The sequence below is a fragment of the Jaculus jaculus genome, chromosome 14, assembly GCF_020740685.1.
Source record: "Jaculus jaculus isolate mJacJac1 chromosome 14, mJacJac1.mat.Y.cur, whole genome shotgun sequence".
NCBI lineage: Eukaryota > Metazoa > Chordata > Mammalia > Rodentia > Dipodidae > Jaculus > Jaculus jaculus.
In genome coordinates, this window is record NC_059115.1 from 64,342,179 (window position 1) to 64,364,544 (window position 22,366).

At 42.0% G+C, this 22,366-nt stretch overlaps 1 protein-coding gene across 2 annotated transcripts; it reads left to right on the forward strand.

Annotated features, from left to right (window-relative positions):
- The first annotated feature begins 892 nt into the window (after window positions 1-892).
- Ccdc174 (coiled-coil domain containing 174) lies at window positions 893-22,068 on the forward strand. Of its 2 annotated transcripts, none has more exons than XM_045134396.1 (11): window positions 893-1,028; window positions 3,506-3,610; window positions 4,611-4,711; window positions 6,260-6,318; window positions 8,264-8,441; window positions 13,054-13,149; window positions 15,270-15,412; window positions 16,159-16,253; window positions 17,117-17,249; window positions 19,901-20,056; window positions 21,218-22,068. In XM_045134396.1, the coding sequence occupies exons 1-11, from the start codon at window positions 987-989 to the stop codon at window positions 21,514-21,516; spliced, it is 1,407 nt and encodes a 468-aa protein (XP_044990331.1). In that variant the 5' UTR covers window positions 893-986; the 3' UTR covers window positions 21,517-22,068. The 2 variants fall into 2 exon arrangements, with proteins under 2 accessions (XP_044990331.1, XP_004651630.2); XM_004651573.2 differs by having other exon boundaries at window positions 19,904-20,056.
- The last annotated feature ends 298 nt before the right edge of the window (window positions 22,069-22,366 follow it).

The following is a 22,366-nucleotide window of genomic DNA, read 5'->3' on the forward strand; positions in this document are numbered from 1 at the left end:
TCATGTTCTTAGGAACTTTTTTTTTTCTTTTGAGGTAGTTTTGCTGTAGCCCAGGCTGACCTGGAATTCACTCTGTAGTCTTAGGGCGGTCTTAAACTCACGGCAATCCTCCTACCTTGTTCTCCCAAGTGCTGGGATTAAAGACTTGTGCCACCACACCCAGGAACATATAACACTTTTTAAACATGTGCTGTTATTTTTACTGAGGTTAACATACTCCTTTTCCTACATAGCTTTTGTGAGAATTAACCAATAAAAAGAGACAATTATCTTTTCAAATAATAATGTATTTTCAGTTCTACTAAACCACCATTTTGTTTGGTTTGGTTGGTTGGTTGGCTTCGAGGCAGGTTCTCACTCTAGCCTAGGCTGACCTGCCACTCACTCTGTAGTCTTGGCCTGGCCTTGAACTCACAGTCACCGCCCCCTACCTCTGCCTCCCCAGTGCTGGGGATTAAACGTGAGCACCACCCTGCTATGGCTTGACCTTACTCTTTGTATGGAAGAAAAACAAAAGGGGATTTACTTAAGCCCTCCACAGTTTCGCGCCACTCTTTACCACCACCCCAAACTCCCTAACTAATAAGGGATCCTTTGCAACAAAAGCTATCTTCCGCCCTTCTCAAGATGTCGCCTACACTTCCTTCTGCCCCCTTCGGGATGATCGTAGTAACCATCTTTAAAAGCGCGCACCCTCTGACCTTCTCAAAACAGTGGTGCGGCCGGGAGTGGTGGCGCCATGAGTTCGAGACCACCCTGAGACTACACAGTGAATTGCAGGTCAGCCCGGGATAGAACAAGACATGGCGGCGCACATGCGACGTGCCGCAAAGCGACGCCTTCAAAAATGACGCCGATGTCGTAAATTCACGTCGTAAACACAGCGGCGCTACCAAAGGCACTTCCGCTTGCGCTGCAAGAGGGCTTTTGAGGCCTTCCAGGATTTTGGGAGGTTCCTGCTTTGAGCCCGAACCCCGGGTGCAACCATGGACCGGAGGAAAAAGCCGCTGGACGTTACAGCCTCCTCGGTGAGTGCAGGCCAGGAGGGCGGAGTCGCAAGCTAGCTCGCTGTGTCACTCAGGTGCGGGGACCCGGCCTCTCCGCTTAGGCAAGGCCTCGCCGCGTTTTCTGTTTGCAGGGGGAGCCTCCCCAGTTTTCTTACAGGACCCCGATGGCGCTCTCTCTCTCTCTCTCTCTCTCTCTCTCTCTCTCTCTCTCTCTCTGCCCTCCATCAGGCGTCTGAACCAGGCTTCATCCCTCGCAAAGGAACCTGAACCTGCCTGTCCTCCGCCGCAGTCGGGCCAGGCCTCCCAGTCCGCAGGGATCTCCTCTTGATCTACTGACCTGTCCCCTTCCTGGCTCCATCCCCTTCAATATAGAGACCAGCAGGAGCCCCCCACCCCCCAACATTGCCGTGTGACCCACTTCACCGGACACTAAAGTGCCCTAAGATTCCCACCACCAGCAGCAACCAGTTAGTGTATTTGTTGGGTACGTTTCCTGGGAGCAGAGACTTAACTTTCAATTTACTTGAGTATTAGCATGGAAAAGGAATTACAAAAGTGAATCTCTTGTCTCCATAGTTGAATTCGTTTTCCTAATCTGATGCCGAAAATTGACAATGGTCGTTAGGTTTGCTTGAGGATTGAGAACAAGAACAAAGGCCATTAAAACGTTAAAGCCAAACTATGTAGATTGGTTAAAGCTTTCAGTAATTATAATCCAAATGCCACCTGGGGATTGATAATTTTATGAGCAGTTTTTAAATTCAGAAGTAGTTGCAGAATAGGGAAAATGTGTGACTAGAAAATTGATGCAGTTAAGAAGGTTTAGAAGAAGCAAAGAGCCCGGAGGGGGTGGCGCAAGCCAGCACTCAGAGAGCAGGGATAAGAGGATAGCTTTAAGTTGGAGGCCTTCTGAGACTACATAGTGAGTTCCAGGTCAACCTGAGCTGTAGTAAGACCCTATACCTTGAAAAACCAAAAGAGAAAAAGAAAACAAGGAAGAAGAGGTGAAGGTTTTCATTTATCTTCAAGAATGTAGAATATTGAGTACTGGAATGAAACTCAGTTGCATTACTAAAATCCCTGTTGTTAGTTGTAAGTGCGGTTCGCTCCAAATAGAAATCACTGAGCTCAGTCATTTTTACCTTATTTAAATGTGAGTAGTGATAACTGATTTAAAAATGCCTGTCCAGATAAGCATTTGTACCTGGACCTTATAAAGGAAATTGCAGGAGGGTTAAAAAACAAAAAAGGACATTGCTATTTATACAATTAATACAGCTGAAGAATAGATGCAGATATGTCCCCAGCTGGCACATTCTCTTCAACTGGGTCTCCCCCTTCCTTCCTTCTTCTTTCTTTCTTTCTTGCTTTCTTTCTTTCTTTCTTTCTTTTTTTTAGGTAGGGTCTCCCCCTAGCCCAAGCTGATCTAGAACTCACAGTGATCTTCCTACCCTGCTTCCTTGAGTGCGGGCATAAAAGGCATGCAAGCACCACATACATCTCCATTCTAGAACTCTGTGATTCAGTTAAATTTATAGTGTCTGAAACAGACTGAGTCAAACTTCCAGCAATACTTATCACTCACTCAGTCTGTTTAATTTCTTGCTTATCATTCAAGTTCTCAGCTCAAAACTCTGATCACTGTGGACCGAAGGAACTGCTCCCTAATGAGAGCTTTCTAAAATGCTACTTCTAATCTAAAGTCCATGTATTATTTTGCTGGTGTAATAAATTACCTCGCCTACTAGATAACAGGCTCTGGGAAGCATGCAGTATACCTAATTCATGTTTTGTATCCTGCTTTTAGGTGCCAAATGTCATCTGGGTGCTCTGATGCTGACTAAAAAGAAACATACCTCTGTAGAAAGAGTCCATTGTTGTGATGATTAAATGAGATTACCAGCTATTCCATTCTCCTTACCTGTGCCCTTTTCCCCATTCTTAAACCCTGTGATTAAGTTAAGCTTTCAGTTTTTGAAACAGACTAAATCAGTCATGCAGCTGTCCTTAAAGTATGTGCTCTGCAGAGAGGGTACTTCATAAGTTAGTTGAACCTAAATATAAATAATAATGCACATGTCATTTGTTTACTTGGCTGTGTCAGTTTCCACTTGGCAATGGAAGGCCTTGAGTGTTGCAAGAGTAGAAATGCATTTGCAATACAACTGAAATGATAGCTAGCTTGGTTTAATTTTGTATTGAATTCTACATGTAAACATTGTTCATGCTATTGTTGTTGTTGTTGTTGTTGTTGTTTTTGGTAGGGTCTCACTCTAGTCTAGGCTGACTGGGAATTCATTATGTAGTCTCAGGGTAGCCTCGAACTCATGGTGATCCTCCTATCTCTGCCTCCTGAGTACTGGGATTAAAGGCGTGCGCCACCACACCTGGTTGTGTTCATTTTAGAAAGCTGAAACCTTGCTTTGAGATTTACCATAACTTAGTAATCCTGCCAGAGTTGAATAAAAGATTTTTGTTTATTGGTGTTTTTATTCTAGTTGGTAGATCTGAAGGCTGAACTTTTCCGAAAACAAGAAGAATTTAAACAAGAAAAACTTCTGAAAGATTCTGGAGTTTTGGGAAAACCAAAGACAACTAATAAGGTAAAAAAAAAAAAAAAAAAACCTATCTCCACTGATTTCAAACATGGGAGAATTATACCACACTTAAGGTTTTGACAATGTCAGTGGTATTTGTAAACATAAATGTGAAAGATGCAAAGGAAAGATGGCTTAGCAGTTAAAGCACTTGCCTGCAAAGCCAAAAGACCCAGGTTTGATTCCCCAGAACCCATGTAAGCCAGATGCACAAGGTGGAGCATGCATCTGGAGTTCATTTGCAGTGACTGGAAGCCCTGGTGTGCCCATTTTCTCTATCTGCCCCTATCTATCTCCCTCCCTCCCTCCCTCCCTCCGTCCCTCCCCCCCCCCTCTCTCTCTCTCTCTCTCAAATAAATAAATAATTTTAAAGTGAAAGAAAAGAATCACTGACTTGTATCTGAACATTTACCTGAGCTGTATTAAATACTAAAATATAAAGTAGTATAAATACTTAATAACCCATTATAATTTCTACTTTTTTAGTGGGTTTTTTTATTTTAGAAAAGAGCATGCTGTTAATAAGTGGATTGTTCATATTCTTTTGGGAGGTTATCATATAGGTATTGTATATACAAATGGAGATAAATAGAACATACGGACATAGACACAAAATTTCAGGGACCTTAAGAGTTGTAAATCATTACTTTTCTAATCTTGTAGGTAATGATATCTACTGTCCGTATTACTATTTCTTTATAGTATACACATGTTCATTCAAACTTTGAATTAAGTTGTTAATGGTTAGGAGGTGAGGGTTAGAGTCAGTAGAGAACTAGTTCAGTGCAGTTCAGAAGGAAATTATTGTTATTGTACCGTTTGGGGACTTTTTAAACCTCAGCTTTGCCATGTGCAGACAGTCTATAGGGTATAGATTAGCTGCCAGAATAAGTAGTTAAGATTCATGAGTTCTGAGGTATTCCTCCTCATTTGCACAAGTTGATATTGTTTTGCTGTTTTGCAATCATGTGGTAGGTCTGTTTTGTCCCTTTGAATTATTCTCTAGAAGCCAAGTATCTGGAGCAAACAGAATGCAGGAGTTTCAAATCGAGCAGAGAAAGATGCTGAACAGAAGATCGAGGAGCAGAAGACTTTAGACAAAGCAAGGTACAGTTTAACACTGAACATGGAATTGCTGTACTCTGGAATTTGCCTAAACAAAGAAATGAATTTTCAGATTTTACTTTTTCAGACTTATTGAGTTGATATATAATAGTCATCTACCTAGTACTGTATACATATAAGTACAATATTCCTTAATATTTAAAGTGTGTTGGTTGGTTTAAAAACCCTTCCCTGGGCTAGAGAGATGACTTAACAGTTAAGACACTTGCCTGCAAAGCCTAAAGACCCATGTCCGATCTCTCTCCAGATCCCATGTAAGCCAGATGCACAGAGGTGAGGCAGGCACAAGATTGTACATGCCCACTAGGTGGTGCAAGCATCTGGAGTTTGATTTCAGTGGCTGAGGCGCTGACATGTCAGTTCTCTCTCTGCAGCTCTCTCTTTAAAAAAACAAACAACCACAAAAAAAAAAACCCCTTCCCTTCTGCAGCAAGGCATGGTGGCACACAACTCTAATCTCAGTACTCAGGAGGCAGAGGTAGGAGGATTACCATGAGTTTAAGGCCACCCTGAGACTACATAGTGAATTCCAGGTCAGCCTGTGCTAGCGAGAGACCCTACCTCGAAAAAAGAAAAACAAAGTCATCCTCCCTTTTTCCCTCTCCTGAATTCCTTTTCCACTTGATCCATTCTTTACAACTGACTTGTCCTTTTAAGCAGTTAAAGAATTGCTAGTCCTCTTACCCAAGATAAATATGAATTAATATGAGCACAGTGGCTGCTTTGTTGAGAGGCAATATGTCATTAATACATAATTCATACTTTCTTTGAAATAGACATTGTTGGGCTGGAAAGATGGCTTAGTGGTTAAGCACTTGCCTGTAAAGCCTAAGGACCCCGATTCAAAGCTGGATTCCCTAGGACCCACCTTAGCACAAGGGGCCACATGCGTCTGGAGTTCGTTTGCAGTGGCTGGAGGCCCTAGTGCGCCCATTCTCTCTCTATCTGCCTTTCTCTCTCTGTCTGCCTCTCTCAAATAAATAAATAAAAATGAACAAAAAAAAATTTTTTTTTAAGAAAAGAAATAGACATTGTCATGTTTTAAACAGACTTATCCTTGAGAGAAGAGCATTATACCTTGAATGGCCAGGATTCTGGTCTAAAAACAGTGATACAGAAAAGGCTTTGCCTTGAATTGCCAGCCCTCTTTGAAGGTTTTAAATGAAATTGTTTTTGTTTAGACACTTCTCTTTCTCGGTATGTAACTTAAGTTGTGTTTAGTAGTTAATAGGTGGAGTAAAATTGCTTTGTTCATTTGTCAGGTATTTATTGAGCAGCTACTGTGCACTAGGCAGTACTGGGCCATAGTGATATAAGAGACCATAGGCCACGAGCCCATGGACTACCATGTTTGTTGGCAAAGTAGATGGAGTAGGCCTAAGGGTCTCTTCAGGATGGGGTAGTAAGTGTGTCTCCCTTGACTTGCCAGACCTCCTGAGAGATGGCTGCTGTTGAGCTGACATGATGGTGGCCTCACTATGAAGGACAAGTTCTAAGACCATTACTAATACTTGTCTTTTTTTCACCTAGGGAAAAATTGGAAGAAAAAGCCAAGTTATATGAAAAGATGCTTAAAGGAGACTTTCCAGGTAAATATAATTTATTTGTACTTAGTTTACTGGCTGAAATGCATACAGATCTTCACTATTCCATTATCTATTTAAATAAGTATAAAAGGGAGAAATCTTAAAAAAAGAAAATCGAAGGGCTTGAGAGATGACTTAGCACTTAAGGCACTTGCCTTTGAAGCCTAAAGACCCGGATTCAGTTCCCCAGTAGCTGTGTAAGCCACATGCACAAGATAGCACATGCATCTGGAGTTTGCAGTGGCTGGCAGCCCTGGTGTTTCCATTCCCCCCCCCCCACACACACACCAATAAATAAATAAAATATTTAAAAAATAAACAGGCATGGTGGTGCACACCTTTGATCCCAGCACTCGGGAGGCAGAGGTAGGAGGATTGCTGTGAGTTCGAGGCCACCTGAGACTCCATAGTGAATTCCAGGTCAGACTGGGCTAGAGTGAGACCCTACCTCGAAAAAAGGAAAAAAGAAAAAAATAATAAATCGGGCCTGGAAGATGGCCATGGTAAAGGTGCTTGTTTGCAAAGCCTGTGTAAAGCCAGATGCACAAAGGGTATATACAACATCTGGAATTTGCTTGGATCAGCAGGAGGCCCTGGCACATCCATATTCATCCATTTTCTCTGTCTGTGCTTATAAATAAATAAGATAAAATACAGTCAAGGGCTGAGGCAGTGGCTTACTTGGTAAAGCACTTGCTATACAAGTAAGTATAAGGACCTGCTTTTCCACCTCAGCACACATGTAAATGCTAGATGGGCGTGGCAGCTTGCCTGTAATCCTAGTAACACTGTGCTGACCCAGTGGATGCCAGAAAGGTGATCAGTGCTGGAGGGGACAGGCAGATGTAGTCAGATCCCTCCGTTGCCCTTTGGGCAAACATCAGCAGGTGGAAGAAAAGGGCACAGCACCAGGCAAACTGAGGAAGAGGGTTTACACAGGCCACTGTAGCTTACAGTACACTGTGCTTACGGGAAAAATTATTGGGTGGACTTACGGCTATATTCAGGTGCTGGTTGCCCTTTTCCAAAACTACATTTTCTGTGTTTTTAATTGTGTTCTGTGTTGTGCTTATTCTTTTTTTTGTACATACTTTATTTAAATTTGTTTATGTTTTTGTTATTCCCCTTCATACAATCATCTAATTTTGTTTATGTGTTTTGAGTAATGCGTCTTTCATTTCTTTTTTTTCTTTTTGCCCGTTTCCTGCTCCCTGTTCTCCTTCACATTTAGTGCTTTGACTTTACTTTGTTGGTTTTGTTTTTGTAATATTGTTATGTTTTAATTTTTTTCTTTTCCTTTTCTTGGGGGGGGGCGTTTGAGGTAGGTTCTCACTCTAGCTCAGGCTGACCTGGAATTCACTATGGAGTCTCAGGGTGGCCTCGAACTCACAGTGATCCTCCTACCCCTGCCTCCTGAGTACTGGGATTAAAGGCGTGTGCCACCACACCCAGCTTTCTTTTCTTTTTCTTGAAGGGCAAGGTAAGCAGGATTTATTTTAGAATAGTAAAGCAGAAAGCCTCTGAGTTGGGAGGGATCCCAAACAGTAATCCCTGTTATTATTTTTCTATTCCCTTTCTTAAATTTATTTCTACTACAGTTTAACATGCCTTTCCTGTATACTGTTAGCTATGAATTTCTTAAAATCAAATAGCTGTGTTGTCTTAAAGTGGACTTCTGAGACCATTTTGCTTGCTCAGATAAGGATGCTAATAAGGCAGCAGAAAACATAAGGCTTTTTAAAAGGCTCTTGTGGTCCATGTTTCCATGGCCCATTTACTGCTTCCCGTCAGGTGCCGGGCGCTCTATGTCTTGGTAAATGTCCTGGCTGGAAGCAGACTGGTGAGCCGTTGGCTCAATGAAGCAGTGAATGTGGACCCTTCTTTTCAGTTTGAGCCGTGGGCTGCTTCTCTGATGTCAAGAAACTGTGAACTGATTTCTGTATCCTAGATGAGGAGGTGGAGGACATGTACCTCGTGGACTTCACACAGAAGATCATAGATAAACGGAAAGAAGTGGAGGCACTTGGCGCCAGTAGAGAGTCTCGAAGCACAGGAGAAAGGGATGACAGTGACGAAGAGCTTTCTGAACGAGACATACCGCCTCCCCAAGACCCCAGCGAGGAATGGTAGGTAACGCTGGGGATTAGGTCCTCAGTGTTGCACTGGCTTTTTGGGAGTGATTTTGTTTGTGTGGTTGTTGCCGCATCGCTCCCTATTCTACCCAGGTTTTCAGTCTTCCAAGGCCCCTCTGAGTTAGAGTGAATTGTTGCCGTGCTTTAGAAACAGGAGCTCCAGTGGAGAGGTCATTCCAAGTAATGGCCAGGCGTCTGCTGTATGCCAGCACTTTGCCAGGCCCCGGGGTACTCAGGGATGGGCATTGGCACCTTTGCTTGGTGGCTTAGGCAGAAGCCTGCTCCCGTGAACGGCTGGTTCACCCATGTCCTAGTCCGGCAGCCAGGGGAAGTTCTCTCCTTGGAAGCAGTGCTTTCTGATTCCAGCAAAGAGCAGCTGGCAGAGGTGGGTGAGTAAGCCACATTGTCCTCTAATAGTGAGGTGTGGGTTGCAGCCCCACCTTGTGCCTGTGTGGCCTTGATTAAGTTTCTGGCCTTTTGAGTCCTAGTTTCTTCCCTTGTAAAGGAAAGATTGCAGTGCCTCATTCACGTAACCATTTGCCCCTGAATTCCTTCCTGTAAGTAAATGTTTTCTGAACTCCCACAAGCCCACCCCGGGAAACATGAACAGGTATTTTGTAAAGCTTTGCTTTGTTTTGTTTTGTTTTGTTTTGTTCTGTTTTGTTCTGTTTTATTTTGTTTGTTTTGTTTGAGGTAGGGTCTTATTGTAGCCCAGGCTGCCCTGGAATTCATATCATCTCAGGGTGGCCTCAAATTCAAGGCAATCCTCCTACCTCTGCCTCCCTAGTGCTGGGATTAAAGGCGTGAGCCACCACATCCAGCGTGTAAAAAGTTTATTATTGAACTTTTCTTGAGTTATATATACATGAAATTTGAAGGAACTCATCCAGTCTTTTCCTTACAAAGAAAGCAGAATGAAAATTCCATTACAATGACTTTCTTCCTAGATGAAGTCAGAAATCTGGCAGGTGACTAGGCCATAGAGATGTACTAATGTCCTAGGACTGAGCCTGTCCTCCCACCCTCCCTTCAGACTCCGTCTTGATTATGGTAGTAGTTCTGAGAAACTGCACAGGACTGCTTGTGGCCTTTGTTGCCTTTTGCTAATCTCTAAGGGCAGGCATTTATGAGGGAAGAAAACAGTCCTTGCTACTTATAGGTGACAAAGAGTCTACATCTTCATACTGTTGAGATGTCCACAGTGGTCCATGTATTTCTTACCTTCTAAAATACATATCTGGGCTGGAGAGATGGCTCAGCAGTTAAGGTGCTTGCCTGCAAAGTTTAACAACCCTGTTTCGATTCTCCAGTATCATGTAGTGGTACGTGTGTCTGGAGTTTGTTTGCAGCAGCTAGAGGCCCTGGCCCGCCCATATTCATTCTCTCTCTCTCTCCTTGCAAATTAATGAATAAATTTTAAAAAAATTTAAGTACATATCTAAAGTTAGGGACTATTTTGGGTAGGTTAGGGGTGTTTGCTCTAAAGAACCAAAGACAATAGCTGAGTGTGGTGGCACATACCTTTAATCCCAGCTCTCGGGAAGCAGAGCTAGGAGGATTGCCATGAGTTCAAGGCCACCCTGAGGCTACATAGTGAATTTCAGGTCAGACTGAGCTAGACTGAGACCCCACCTTGAAAAACCAAAACAAAAAAAGAAAGAACCAAAGAGAAGAGCATACAGTCTCTTTTCTGTGCCTTTATCATTTCTAGACTAAGTATTTACTCCCTCATTTGAACTAAAGTGGTATTTAACATACTCCCTTGCTACATGGACTTGTTTGTTTGTTTGTTTTCAAAGTAAGGTCTCACTTTAGCCTAGATTGACCTGGAACTCATTCTACAGTCCAGACTGGCCTCAGACTCATAGAGATCCTCCTAAGTACTGGGATTAAAGACATGCACCACCATGCCTGGCAGTATATGCTTTTTAAAAATATCCGTTATTTATTTGTTTTTTGAAGTAGGATTTCGCTCTAGCCAAGGCTGACCTGGAATTCACTATGTAGTCTCAGGGTAGCCTCAAGCTCTCAGCCATCCTCCTACCTCTGCCTCCCAAGTGCTAGGATTAAAGGCATGCGCCACCATGCCTGGCTTAAAATACTCTTTTGGAAAGCCAGGAATGGTGGCTCACACCTTTATCCCCATCACTTGGGAGGCAGAAGGTAGGAGGATCGCCATGAGTTCAGGGCCACCCTGAGACTACATAGTGAGACCATACCTTGAAAAACAAACAGAAAAATTCATTTTGGGTCTTTTATTTATACCTGACCTGACATGTACCATGCATGATTACCAAGAAAAGATTTGAGGCACACTTGAGATTGTTTTCCTATTCTGCCTAAATTGTGTTTTGGACGCACCCCACAGGTATAACTTCCTCCTGCACCAGAGCCCTGTGAAGATGGTAGGGCTCACAGCCCTCCCTGGATTACCCAACATCTACTGGCTAGCCCAGGATGGGGGTGGGGAATTTCTGATGAGACAGCAGTTGTTGATTACTGTCTTCCCTTCTCTGTGTTGATGGGGTCTGTCTGTTTTGTAGGACTGCTGCAGCACACAATTGTCTGTGATTGCTTTTCACAGCAGAAATTTCATCTTCTTTGAAAGGCCTAATGTCTTTATTTTTTTTTTTTTTGAAAGTTACTAATGCCTGTATGATTACAAGCAATTTGTCAGCAATATGAAGTGTTTGGAGAGCAGTTGAAGGTGTCACGTACCACCATATGGTGAAGAAATTTGCTGCAAGCAATTCTGACATTTTTTTGTTTTTAAATTAAGCTCCAAACTTATAACTGCTTGTAAAGTCTTTTTGGTAGGTCCAAATGGTGGGAAGTCTTTCTGTAAAAATACTGTAAATAGTACTGGGCATGGTGGTGCACACCTTGAATCCCAGCACTCGGGAGGCAGAAGTAGGTGGATTGCCATGTGTTCGAGGCCACCCTGAGAATACAGACGGAATTCCAGGTCAGCCTGGGCTAGAGTGAGACCCTACCTCAAAAAAAAAAAAACCTGTAAATAATTACACAGGGCCTGGAGAGATGGCTTAGCAGTTAAGGTGGTTGCCTGCAAAGCCTAAAGACCTAGATTCAATTCCCCAAAATCCACATAAGCCAGATGTACAAGGTGGCACATGCTTCTGGAGTTCGTTTGCACTGGCTAGAAGCATTGGCATGCCAAGTTCTCTCTCTCTCTCATGAATAATTTTTTTAATTATAAAAATATTTTTTTAAAAAAAAGAAGAAACTGTTTTGTTCAATTAGAAGTTTTATTTCTTTTTTTCCCAAGTTTCAATCTTTTGGTTTTTCATGGTAGGGTTTCACTGTAGCTTAGGCTGACCTAGGATTCACTATGTAGTCTCAGGGTGGCCTCGAACTCACAGTGATCCTCTTACCTCTGCCTCCCAAGTACTGGGATGAAAGACGTGTGCCACTATAATCTTTTCTTTAAGCGTATTTTATTTATTTATTTGAGAGAGAGGATGGGCACACCAAGACCTCCAGCCACTGCAAAGGAACTCCAGATGCATGTGCCCCCTTGTGCATTTGGCTTAACATGGGTCCTGGAGAATTGAACTGGGATCCTTTGGCTTTGCAGGCAAACACCTTAACTGGTAAGCCATCTCTCCAGCCCTTATTTCTTTTTATAGTCACCTACAAGATTATAGTAAGGGATTCCTTTTTTGTTGTTTTTGGTTTTTCAAGGTAAGGTCTTGCTCTAACCCAAATTGACCTGGAATTCACTATGTATTCTCAGGTTGGCCTCAAACTCACGGTGATCCTCTTACCTCTGTCCCCCAACTAAATATTTACTTTTTAAACCATATACTAGCAATAGAATTCAACAAGAAAATTAAATCAAGAAAGAAATTACGAACAAAAGCCACTTACATGCCAAGTCTCACCTTGAGTTGATGTACTAACCTGCTAGCCTAGCATAACTTGGCCCCTTACTGTAGGATAGTCCCTGTCTGTAATTGCAGAAGTAAAAATGTGTTGCGTCCTAATCCAAATAAGAATGTCCATGAGAACTTGCACACATTTCCTCTTGCTGGCAGTGTCAGTGCTGCGTTTTTCTTTACTGTCTGCCTGATTGCCCCCTCCCTACCATCTACTCTGGACAGAAAGGAGGTACAGAGTGTGTGGTTGGGCTTCCTCCCAAATGTATCCACAGAATTCCATGACTTCTAGAGCGGGTGGAATTGTGTTAATTAGAGGAAATGGGGCAAGAATAGTCTGGGAGGAGGTGAGCAGTAAGAACCTGGGGTACGGAGCAAAGTGACTTAAATGCTGATAAAACACACAGTTGTCGCCACTAGGTTAAAATGAGTTTTCCATGGCATAACAGTTTTTGTATTGGGAATTTATCTTTTAAAGCTGAGATGAAAATGGTTATTTCTGTAGTTTCTGAAATACGGTTTAATAGCATGATAAGCTTACTGTGTGTCAACCTTTAACTTTCAGAAACAGTTTCTCTTTAGTAGCAGTATTCTGGCTTCAGGTTTCCTCTTGGTATCGAGGACTACGTTCCTTCTTCACTTTGCACCTGTGCCCTGACTTAGAGACCTTCACATGGGTACAGAACTTCTGCAAATCTTCTCACTTTCAGGGTGGACTATGTGGACTCTCTGGGGCGATCCCGGCGCTGCATGAGAAAGGATTTGCCCGATCTGCTAGAGATGGATAAAAACCTTCAAGGGAGACTGTAAGTATCTGATGTGTAACTTTTGCCTAGGTCTGAACTGTAGCCACAGATTGTTTTGTGGGAGAGGCTGCTTTATAATTATCTTTGTTGTAGTACGAAGATCTTTTAAAAAATATATAAGAATATTTACTAAAGTTTTTGTTTTTAGTAGTTAGCATGCCTATACACACATAATCAGTACTCAAAAAGCAACTTCAGTGTTGATTAATTAACCTTATTGTTATTATTATTCCTAAAACCATTTTTTCCCCCTTCTTTGAGAAGAAATGTCACTGTCTCACTTTGTTGGCCAGATAGCCTTGGACTCCTGGGCTCAAGCAGTCTTCCTGTTTCAGCCTTCCACGCAGGCAGGCACCCAGCCCTGATCACAGTATATAACTACGTGAAGGGATAAGTAAGCTCCCTTTATTTGGAAGGCTGTATAATTACAGAGTTACAAATACAGAATGAGTGCAAACCTAGCCAAAACACCAACTTCTGTAGACAAGACAAGTATCTACGAATGTGTATATGATTTTATCTGCTTCCTTATGTATGTTTGCATTTAGAGGTAATGGCCCTCTAACTTCATTTCCAAGGGACCTAAAAGATAACTTGATGAAACATCTTGCAAAATAAAATGCCCCATAGGCAACTTCTTTGTGAACAGTGTTAGTGTTGCAGATTTTGATAGCAACAAGATCTTTTTTGGCCCAGTTGAGTGGACTCAACTAGCTAAGATTCTCAAGTTTCATCTTGTATACCAAAGAACAATGTGGACAAAGATTTGAGGAGAGTAAAGCTAGACTTTATTAAGGAAAATATAGAAAAAGACTCCCAAAGGAGTAGGAGTGTTCCTCCCCCCCCCAAAAAAAAGAGAAAGAAAACGGGGGCTGCCAGATCAGTGGCTTAGGCCAGGAATATTAAATGAAAAAAACAAAATATCAGGGCAAGCATGCTTAAGATAGCATCCAAAGAAGAGAAAGAAAGGGAAAGGAAAAATTTGAACTCAGAAAAGGGGGCAGATTCCTCAGTGAGGGTTTGTGAGCAACTGTACCAAGAGAGGGGCTTCTTGGGGCATAGTATATTATTTTGTTAAGAGGGTAACGATTCCTCTCACCTCTTTAGCATATCTCTTGATGAGGTCAGGGGGAGTGGCTTTTATGTTGGTATCAGGGCAACAGGAGGTAGATTCTTCCTTCATTGTCTGCCTACCTACAACACCCCCTGCTCAAGAGTTGCAATCCTAAAATTGTTCAGATGGGTGGCAGCGCCAGGCTGAAACAGAGTAGAGAGAGAGGGATTTTTAGGGTCTTTACGCTTGTTGACTTTCAGGCCTTGAACAATCAAAGAGGACTTGGGTAGATAGAGTTAGATTGTTGTAGGACCATTTGAGGATGGATTGACTATAAATGAGTGGAGATAAAATTACACATGGTCTTGCTGGGCGTGGTGGCACACGCCTTTAATCCTAGCACTTAAGAGGCAGAGGTAGGAGGATCGCTGAGTTCAAAGCCACCCTGAGTGAATTCCAGGTCATCCTGAGCTAGAGTGAAACCCTACCTTGGAAAAACAAAACAAAATTGCACATGGTCTTAAGATTAATATGACAGCTGGGAGAGGCACATACAAGCCTTCTAATCTGTGTTTTCTTGGGGGCTGTGTCCCTAGGAAACAACTTTGCTACTAATCTTCACCATTAGGAGATGCTTTACCTTGTCTGAGCCTTCCAGGTTTGCCTGTGAGTCCTGTGCTTGGCACAAGGAAGAAACCACAGCAGTCTTGGCCAGGATAGGAGGTGCTACAGTGTCAGGAAACTGTGCCCCTGGGCAGAGGCAATCTGGCAAAGGCCCAGTACTCTTCCTGCCTGACCATCTCCATATGCCCAGGACCAGGGTGGGAAGGAAAGTCATTTGTCTTGAGCATCAAGGCAAGACACCATCATGCTCACATAGTAAGTCTGGCGCTAGATTTAAAAAGATGAAAGCAATTGAATGTATTTTTTTTAATATGGGTCAGAAATCTCTGTAGCAATCTGTTTATCAAATAGCACTTCTCGTGCATGGTCCAGCCTCCTGTGTGTAGGTATTGCTGTCTCACAGTGCTTATCTGAAGACAGTTTTACTCTGTTCCTCTGCTAGGTTTGTTAGTCCTGCAAATGAAAAGTCCTTATTGTCTGAAGACATGAGGAAAGAACTTCAGCGCCAGCAGTGGGAAGAAGAAGAAAGGGAGGCTCTGAAGAGGCCAATGGGGCCCATCCACTATGAAGACATTCGGGAAAACGGTATCCTTGTTTTCTTGTGGCTTTTTTTTTTTTTTTAAGATAGGATCTCACTCTAGCCCAGGGTGACCTGGAACTCACTCTATAGCCCAGGCTTGCTCCACACTCACAGCAGTCCTCCTACCTCAGCCTTCCAAGTGCTAGGATTAAAGGTGTGCACTGTCTGTGGCTTTTAAAATTCCTTTTTTCTTTTTTGTTTCTCCTCCTTCCATGTGCTAATGGCAGGTATAAAACACTGTGTTCATAAGCCAGTATTTGGAAACAGAAATAAACAAACACTCTGCTTTAGAACTTAAAAAAATACCCCCTTTTTTCACTTCGTAATCTAAGTAGTACTTATGTGAGGATATCTTTCTAACAGAGTCTACTAATCAAGAGTTTCTTCCCAAAGGGAGGTAGAGACAGCCATAGGTACAAAATGGCAGAATTCTTGTTATATTTAACACGTAGCAAACAAGTAATTTTTACTTTTTTTTTTTTTTTCTCGAGGTAGGGTCTCACTCTAGCCCAGGCTGACCTGGAATTTACTATGGAGTCTCTGTGTGGCCTCAAACTCGATCCTCCTACCTCTGCCTCCCAAGTGCTAGGATTAAAGGCATGCGCCACCACGCCCAGCTATTTTGCCTATTTTTTTTAACTAAACTTGTGCACATGTCACTGTTTCTTTTTGCTTTGCTGGGAAATTTGGTTTGAAAGTGGTTTACTGTTGAGAGAAATCTAATCTTTTAAATAATTTTTACTTATTTCAGAGGCACGACAACTTGGTGTTGGATATTTTGCCTTTGCCCGAGATAAAGAATTGAGAAACAAACAAATGAAAACTTTAGAGATGCTGCGTGAACAGGTACCAGTTAAACTTAAAATCAGTGGAAGAATTTTCACGGGTGGTTTCTTGTTGGATAATGTTGTTAAAAAAAAGTAATAAAGGAAATTAGAATTGATACTTCAGATGCTATTATAGAGGCAGGAAGATGGCTCAGCAGATAAGAATGCTTGCTGCATGAGCATAAGGTCTTAAGTTTGCTGAGTTCCCAGCACCCACATAACAAGCTTAGGAATGGCTGTAGATGCCTGTAACCCCAGTGCTGAGAACAGGCCGAGACAGCATTATTAAGGCTTATGTGTGACAGTCTAACTGAAAAATGACAAAATCTAGATTCAGAGAAAGACCCTCTCTCAGGGACACAGACAGAAGAACAGTAGAGGAGAACACGCAACATCTCTGGCCTCTACACACATGTATATGGGGCATGTGTATCTGCATACATATGTATACACTTCACATCATATAGTACACAAGTACAGATGCATAATTATAAAAATGCCACTAGTAGGTTGCATAAAGGTTATTACCATACTGTTTTGATGTTTGAAACTTTAAAAAAATTATTTGACAAGTAACCTAGATAAGAAAGTACAAAGTTACCTAAAGGACTGAGAAGTAGAGGAAGGTTTTCTTCTGCATAAAGACTTCCAAGATGATCTCTGAACTCTTATTAAACTTGGTAAAGACTAGTGAAATAGGGTTTCATTTTCAGTGCCTCAAGGAGAACTGAAGTTAGAAAGGACCATGAAAAATCAATTCATCTTTTAAAGACAGAGAAAGAAGAAATAAAGAAAATTATCCTTTTACCTTTTATAATCATTTTTGAACAGAAATATTGTAATTTGGGCTTTAAACAAATAATTTGCTAACATTCTGTTCAGACAACAGATCAGAGAATAAAACGAGAAAACATAAAGGAAAAGCGAAAGGCTATGCTAGAAGCAAGACTTAGCAAACTGAGACAAAAAAAGATGAAAAACTCAAAAGAAGATGGGACGGAAGAGAAAAATGGAGGTAGGTCATGGCTTAGATATCTGAACTTCAGAAAGCAAATCTGCAGTTCTATTGATGTCTTACTAATAGGGTTTGCAGTATAGGAATTAGCCATTTAGTTTTGTCCCTAAGGAAGCAATAAAGAGTTTTTATAACCAGTGTGGGAGAATGTGTTTTTTAAGGCAATAGACAGGATATTAACATGTAACAAATTGGGTTGCTTCACAGAATAGTAGTCTAGTTACCAGGATTTAATGAAAAGGGACTTAAGAAAAATTTAGTTGTGCACTTATATGATATAAATTTTTTTCATTCAGTTTTTTAATATTTTTTATTTATTTGTGAGAGACAGAGAGAGAATGGGCACGCTAGGGCCTCCAGCCCCTGCAAACAAACTCCAGATGCATGCGCCACCTTGTGCATCTGGCTTACATGGTTCCTGGGGAATTGAACCTGGGTCCTTAGGCTTCACAGGCAAGCACCTTAAGCACTAAGCCATCTCTACAGCCCTCATTTAATTTTTTAAATCGGAGAAACAAATTTGACATATTTTGGTGCACCATATGATATATTGATAAATGTGCATATTGTGTAATCTTTAAGGTAATCTTATCTGTCTCAAGCAGCAAATGTATTGTCTTTATGGTGAAAACATTCAAAATCCTTTTTTTAGCTGGGTGTGATGGTGCATACCTTTAATCCTAGCACTCAGAAGGCAGAGGTAGAGGTAAATTGCCATGAGTTCAAGGCTACCCTGAGACTACATAGTGAATTCCAGGTCAGCCTGGGCTAAAGTGAGACACTACCTTGAAAAAAAAAACTTTTTTTCTAGAGTTTTAGATTTCACCTTTGTTTTTGGTATGCTCTAGCCCAGGCTGGCCTGGAACTTGTGTTCCTCCTACATCTGCCTCCCAAGTGCTGGGATTGCTTAGACTTTAGCTTTTATTCCCATGGCTCTTGTTACTTGTTGTTGTTACAGTATTCTTGTTTTAAAAAAATATATTCATGCCAGGCGTGGTGGCGCACACCTTTAATCCCTAGCCTCAGGAGGCAGAGGTAGGAGGATCACCGTGAGTTCAAGGCCACCCTGAGACTACATAGTGAATTCCAGGTCAGCCTGGGCTAGAGTGAGACCCTACCTCAAAAAAACAACAACCAAAAAGAAAACAAAAAAAAAAACAAAACACATATATATATATTCCCCCCACACACAAAGTTGGGTAGTAAGATAAAAGCTAGAAATGTGAGCACAGAGCAAGGTACTGTGCTCTAGAAATGGGTGAGTTGGATCAGGGAACATATTTTCTCTGGAAATGCTTTAAATGATGTGGCCAGATAAGCTTACTGTCTGAGTTATGAAGTAGGAAGTCAACTTAGGGCTAGAGAGATGGCTTAGCAGCTAAGATGTTTTCTTCCTGTGAAGCCTAAGGACCCAGTGTTGATTTCCTAGTACTCTCGTAAGCCAGATACACAAGGAGGAGCATGCATCTGGAGTTTGTTTGCAGTGGCTAGAGGCCCTGGTGCACCCATTTTCTCCCTGTGTCTCTGTCTCTCTCTCTCTCTCTCTCTCTCTCTCTCTCTCTCTCTCTCTCTCTGCCTCCTCCTCCCTCCTACCCCCTTAAATAAAGAGAAAAAAATAGTGTAAAAAGATAAACAAACTTAAACTGTAATAGCATAGAGACCTTTCACAGGTAGGCTGCAAAACACAAGTCTTTGTCTATTTTAACAGTAGAGAAATAGTTAGATGTTTAGGGCATCCAGTCCTGGGCTTTTCTTCATCGTTTTCCTTCTGCAGTTCTCCAGATTATTGCTCTTTTTCTCTGCATGGTCAATTGTACTGTCAAGTTCAGGGCCAGCCCAGGGGAAGCAGGGAGGGGAAGGGACCTAGCTTCTTCTGGAATAAGTGCGAAGGTACAACCTATGCACTTACATCCCAGGACAAGAGTAGCAGCAGGGAAAGTCGAGAGGTGAGACTGAGACCTGGCAATATTCTATAACCAACAAGAGAAGGTAGCATGAGTGTCTAGGAACATACAGAATCCTCCTTGTCTGTCATAGAAGCCATTTTCTAAGCTATGAACAAAGCCTCATTTAAAAGCTTTGAAAAGAGACCAGAAAGTTTAGGAATTGGAAAATTGTGTTTTATTTTTATATGAATGCCATCAAGATTTTAATAATATAGCCAAAATTGAACAGTCCATAGACTGTTCCACATCCATAGATATAGTCCATAGACATCTCTGGCACCCTGGCTCTTCTTGCTACTTTAAGTTGGATAATTTGGGGATTTCTGCTCCTTTGATTGTTGTCCTTGGAAAGCTGAGACCACTGAGACAAAACCTTCCAGCCTAGGTTTGAATCCTCTTGACACCTTCTACTGGTGTAACTTTTCTGAGCTGAATTTTCCTCATTCTGAATAAATTAAATGGGAATAAAGTTATTCAGGTTATTTCAACACTTAGATGGCATATTGTATGGAAAGTAACTCACTGCCAGAAATTATAGGTACTCCCTTACTGCTTGTTACAACTTTCACTTTCAAGATTGGTATGTTAAGATTTTTAATTGTGTCAATTGTGGTGGTGCAAGCCAGTAGGAAATTGCTGAGGAGGCAGAGGTAGGAAAAAAATTATTTTAACTGTAATAATGAGGTTTCAATTCCTTCCAAAAAGTAGATGGAGATATTATTGGTCCTTTGCCACTGGAACCAAAGGCTGTACCAGCTCCACCTCCTGCTGCACAGAGCAGCAAGGTGGAAGTCATCATCCAAGAGAGAAAGGATACCAAGCCTGGAGTGCCACACGTCCGCGAGTGGGACCGAGGAAAAGGTAGGACGGCTTCTGGGTGTGAAACCTTTCTGATGAGTAGTCCTTACAAAGGGAAAGTCTTGTGTGTGTCTGATGTGTTTGGAGATGAGCATGCAAAGAATGATCTCTATATCCTTGGCCCCATGGTGATCTTAGTGGTCCTTTGAGACTTCAGGAAACCTCCACATCCTTGAACTTGTTTCTCCTCCATACCAGATACTGGTTAGTTATAAATAGAACTGGAATGTAATTACAGCCCTGTAATCTTAAGGATCTACGAAGGCATATTGTCAAAACAATTTTAAAATATTTTTTATTTACTCATTTGCAAACAGAGAGAGAGAGAGAGAATGGGTGTTCCAAGGTCTCCAGCAGCTTCAAATGAACTCCATATGCATGTACCATTTTGTGCATCTGGCTTTACATGGGTACTAGGGAATCGAACCCAGGTCACTAGGCTTTACAGACAAGGACCTTAACTGCTAAGCTATTACCCCTCTAGCCCCAAAAACATTTTTTTTAAGCACTTGGGAAAAGTTTAAATTCCTGCTGTCTTTCTTCAGATGGTTTTCAGCTTTGAAATGCCATTTTCAGGAACAGCTTTTAAAGTATGAAGAAAATTTGTTGTTCCAAGAGTCTCAGTTTTATGTTTTGGTTGTAAATTTACTACAGTGTCTAGCAGTCTTGCCTTGGCAGACTGGTTTATGCTGCACTGAAAGACATCATTCTGTGTGACATCCTGCCGTTCAAATTGATAAGATCTAAAGCTGAAGGAAGACAAATGCAAGGGCCACTGTCAGAAATAGAGGTGAAATACCAAATTATATTGGATTTGGACCAGTCCCTTCTGTGTCTCCCAAAACTTGACAAAGGACAAAATTTATGTTTGGGTATGAGTGTCTCCTACCCATGTCAAGCAAATATTTGAATGTTTTATTTCTCTCTTTCTGAAATGCAATTTTAGTTCCTTTTTAGCTGTGTCTTCAGAGCCTTGCCAGGCTCTCAAGCCTTCCCCTAATCTTAAGTCAGTCTACTTTCTTGGCCTGATTTCTTGTTGCTATCCCTATTCTTAAAGAGTTTGTGTTGGCTTTTAAGAAATGTATATAACATTTGAAATACAGTAATAATAAATTTGACAGATTCTTAATCATGTCTAATACTACTCTTTCCAACTTTTACTAGAATTTTCCTTTGGATACTGGTCAAAGAAGCAGTCAGATCTCCGAGCTGAGCGAGACCCTGAGTTTGCCCCACCATCAGATTACTTTGCAAGTCAAAAGAGGACTGGTTCTTTAAGTAGTCCAATGTGGAGCAGACCTGGATCAGTGCCAAATGTCTCAAGACAGTGTTCTGGCAAGAGCCAAGAACCCAGCTCTGCACCTCTGCCATCCACTGCTGCTGAGGAAGGCCCATCACAAGCACCCACAGTCACTTTCGAAACTCTGGATGATATGATATCTTACTATAAACAAGTGACATGACTTTGAAAAGTCTTTTAATTTGATTTGGGTTTGTGCAGTCAGTAGTGCCTTTTTCCCCCTCCCGGGGGGGCGGGGTGGAGCTGTACCTTTGTCCTGACCTTTCCCTGGAATGCACAAGTTTCTGATTCGAATTGTTAGCAAGGAAGAGAGCTGTGGGAGCTGTTGATTCCCTGGTGCTGGGTGTAGAGGGAATAGACCTGCTGTTCTTCCCACAGGCCTAACTGTTACTCATTGTCATTTGCAGTGGTGTGAGCCGTGAACTAGAGGAGTATTTATTTACTCAGTGAAATCTGATGCTTGTAGCCCTGTTCACACATTCCTGTGATGTAGCTTTAAGGTTTCCATTCTGTTTTGGAAATGCGAGCATGCACGTGTCTTTTCTCCAAGGATTCAGCTTCCAGGTCATGTGAGGGAGCAGGTTAGGAGGAGCTTCTGCCTGTGCAAGAGCAGATGAGGGCATCATATAAAAGACAAGATGATCCAGGACCCAAGAGGAAGCTGGTGAAATACTAATCTCTTGAAACAATAAAACCAGCCTTCACAATCCAGAAAGGTAGAAATTGAATTTTTTTTTATTTTCATGTTGTCCTACTATATATCCTGTGCACAGTGATCAACAGATGAGTGTGTGTGAGTGACTTGGGCATTCCTGGAGACTAATAGGCCTGGGCCGAGACCAGTGCTCTTGGACCGTACTAATGCGAGCTCAGTGAGCTTTCCAGCTGGACCCACACTTCCACCCAGTGCCTCCTGATGCTGTCCCTGCTGGAGGCTGTCTTCCTCTCTTTAGCCTGAGTGCATAAGACTTGGGCCCCCATGGAGTAGAGAAGGTAGGACCCTTATATCCTCA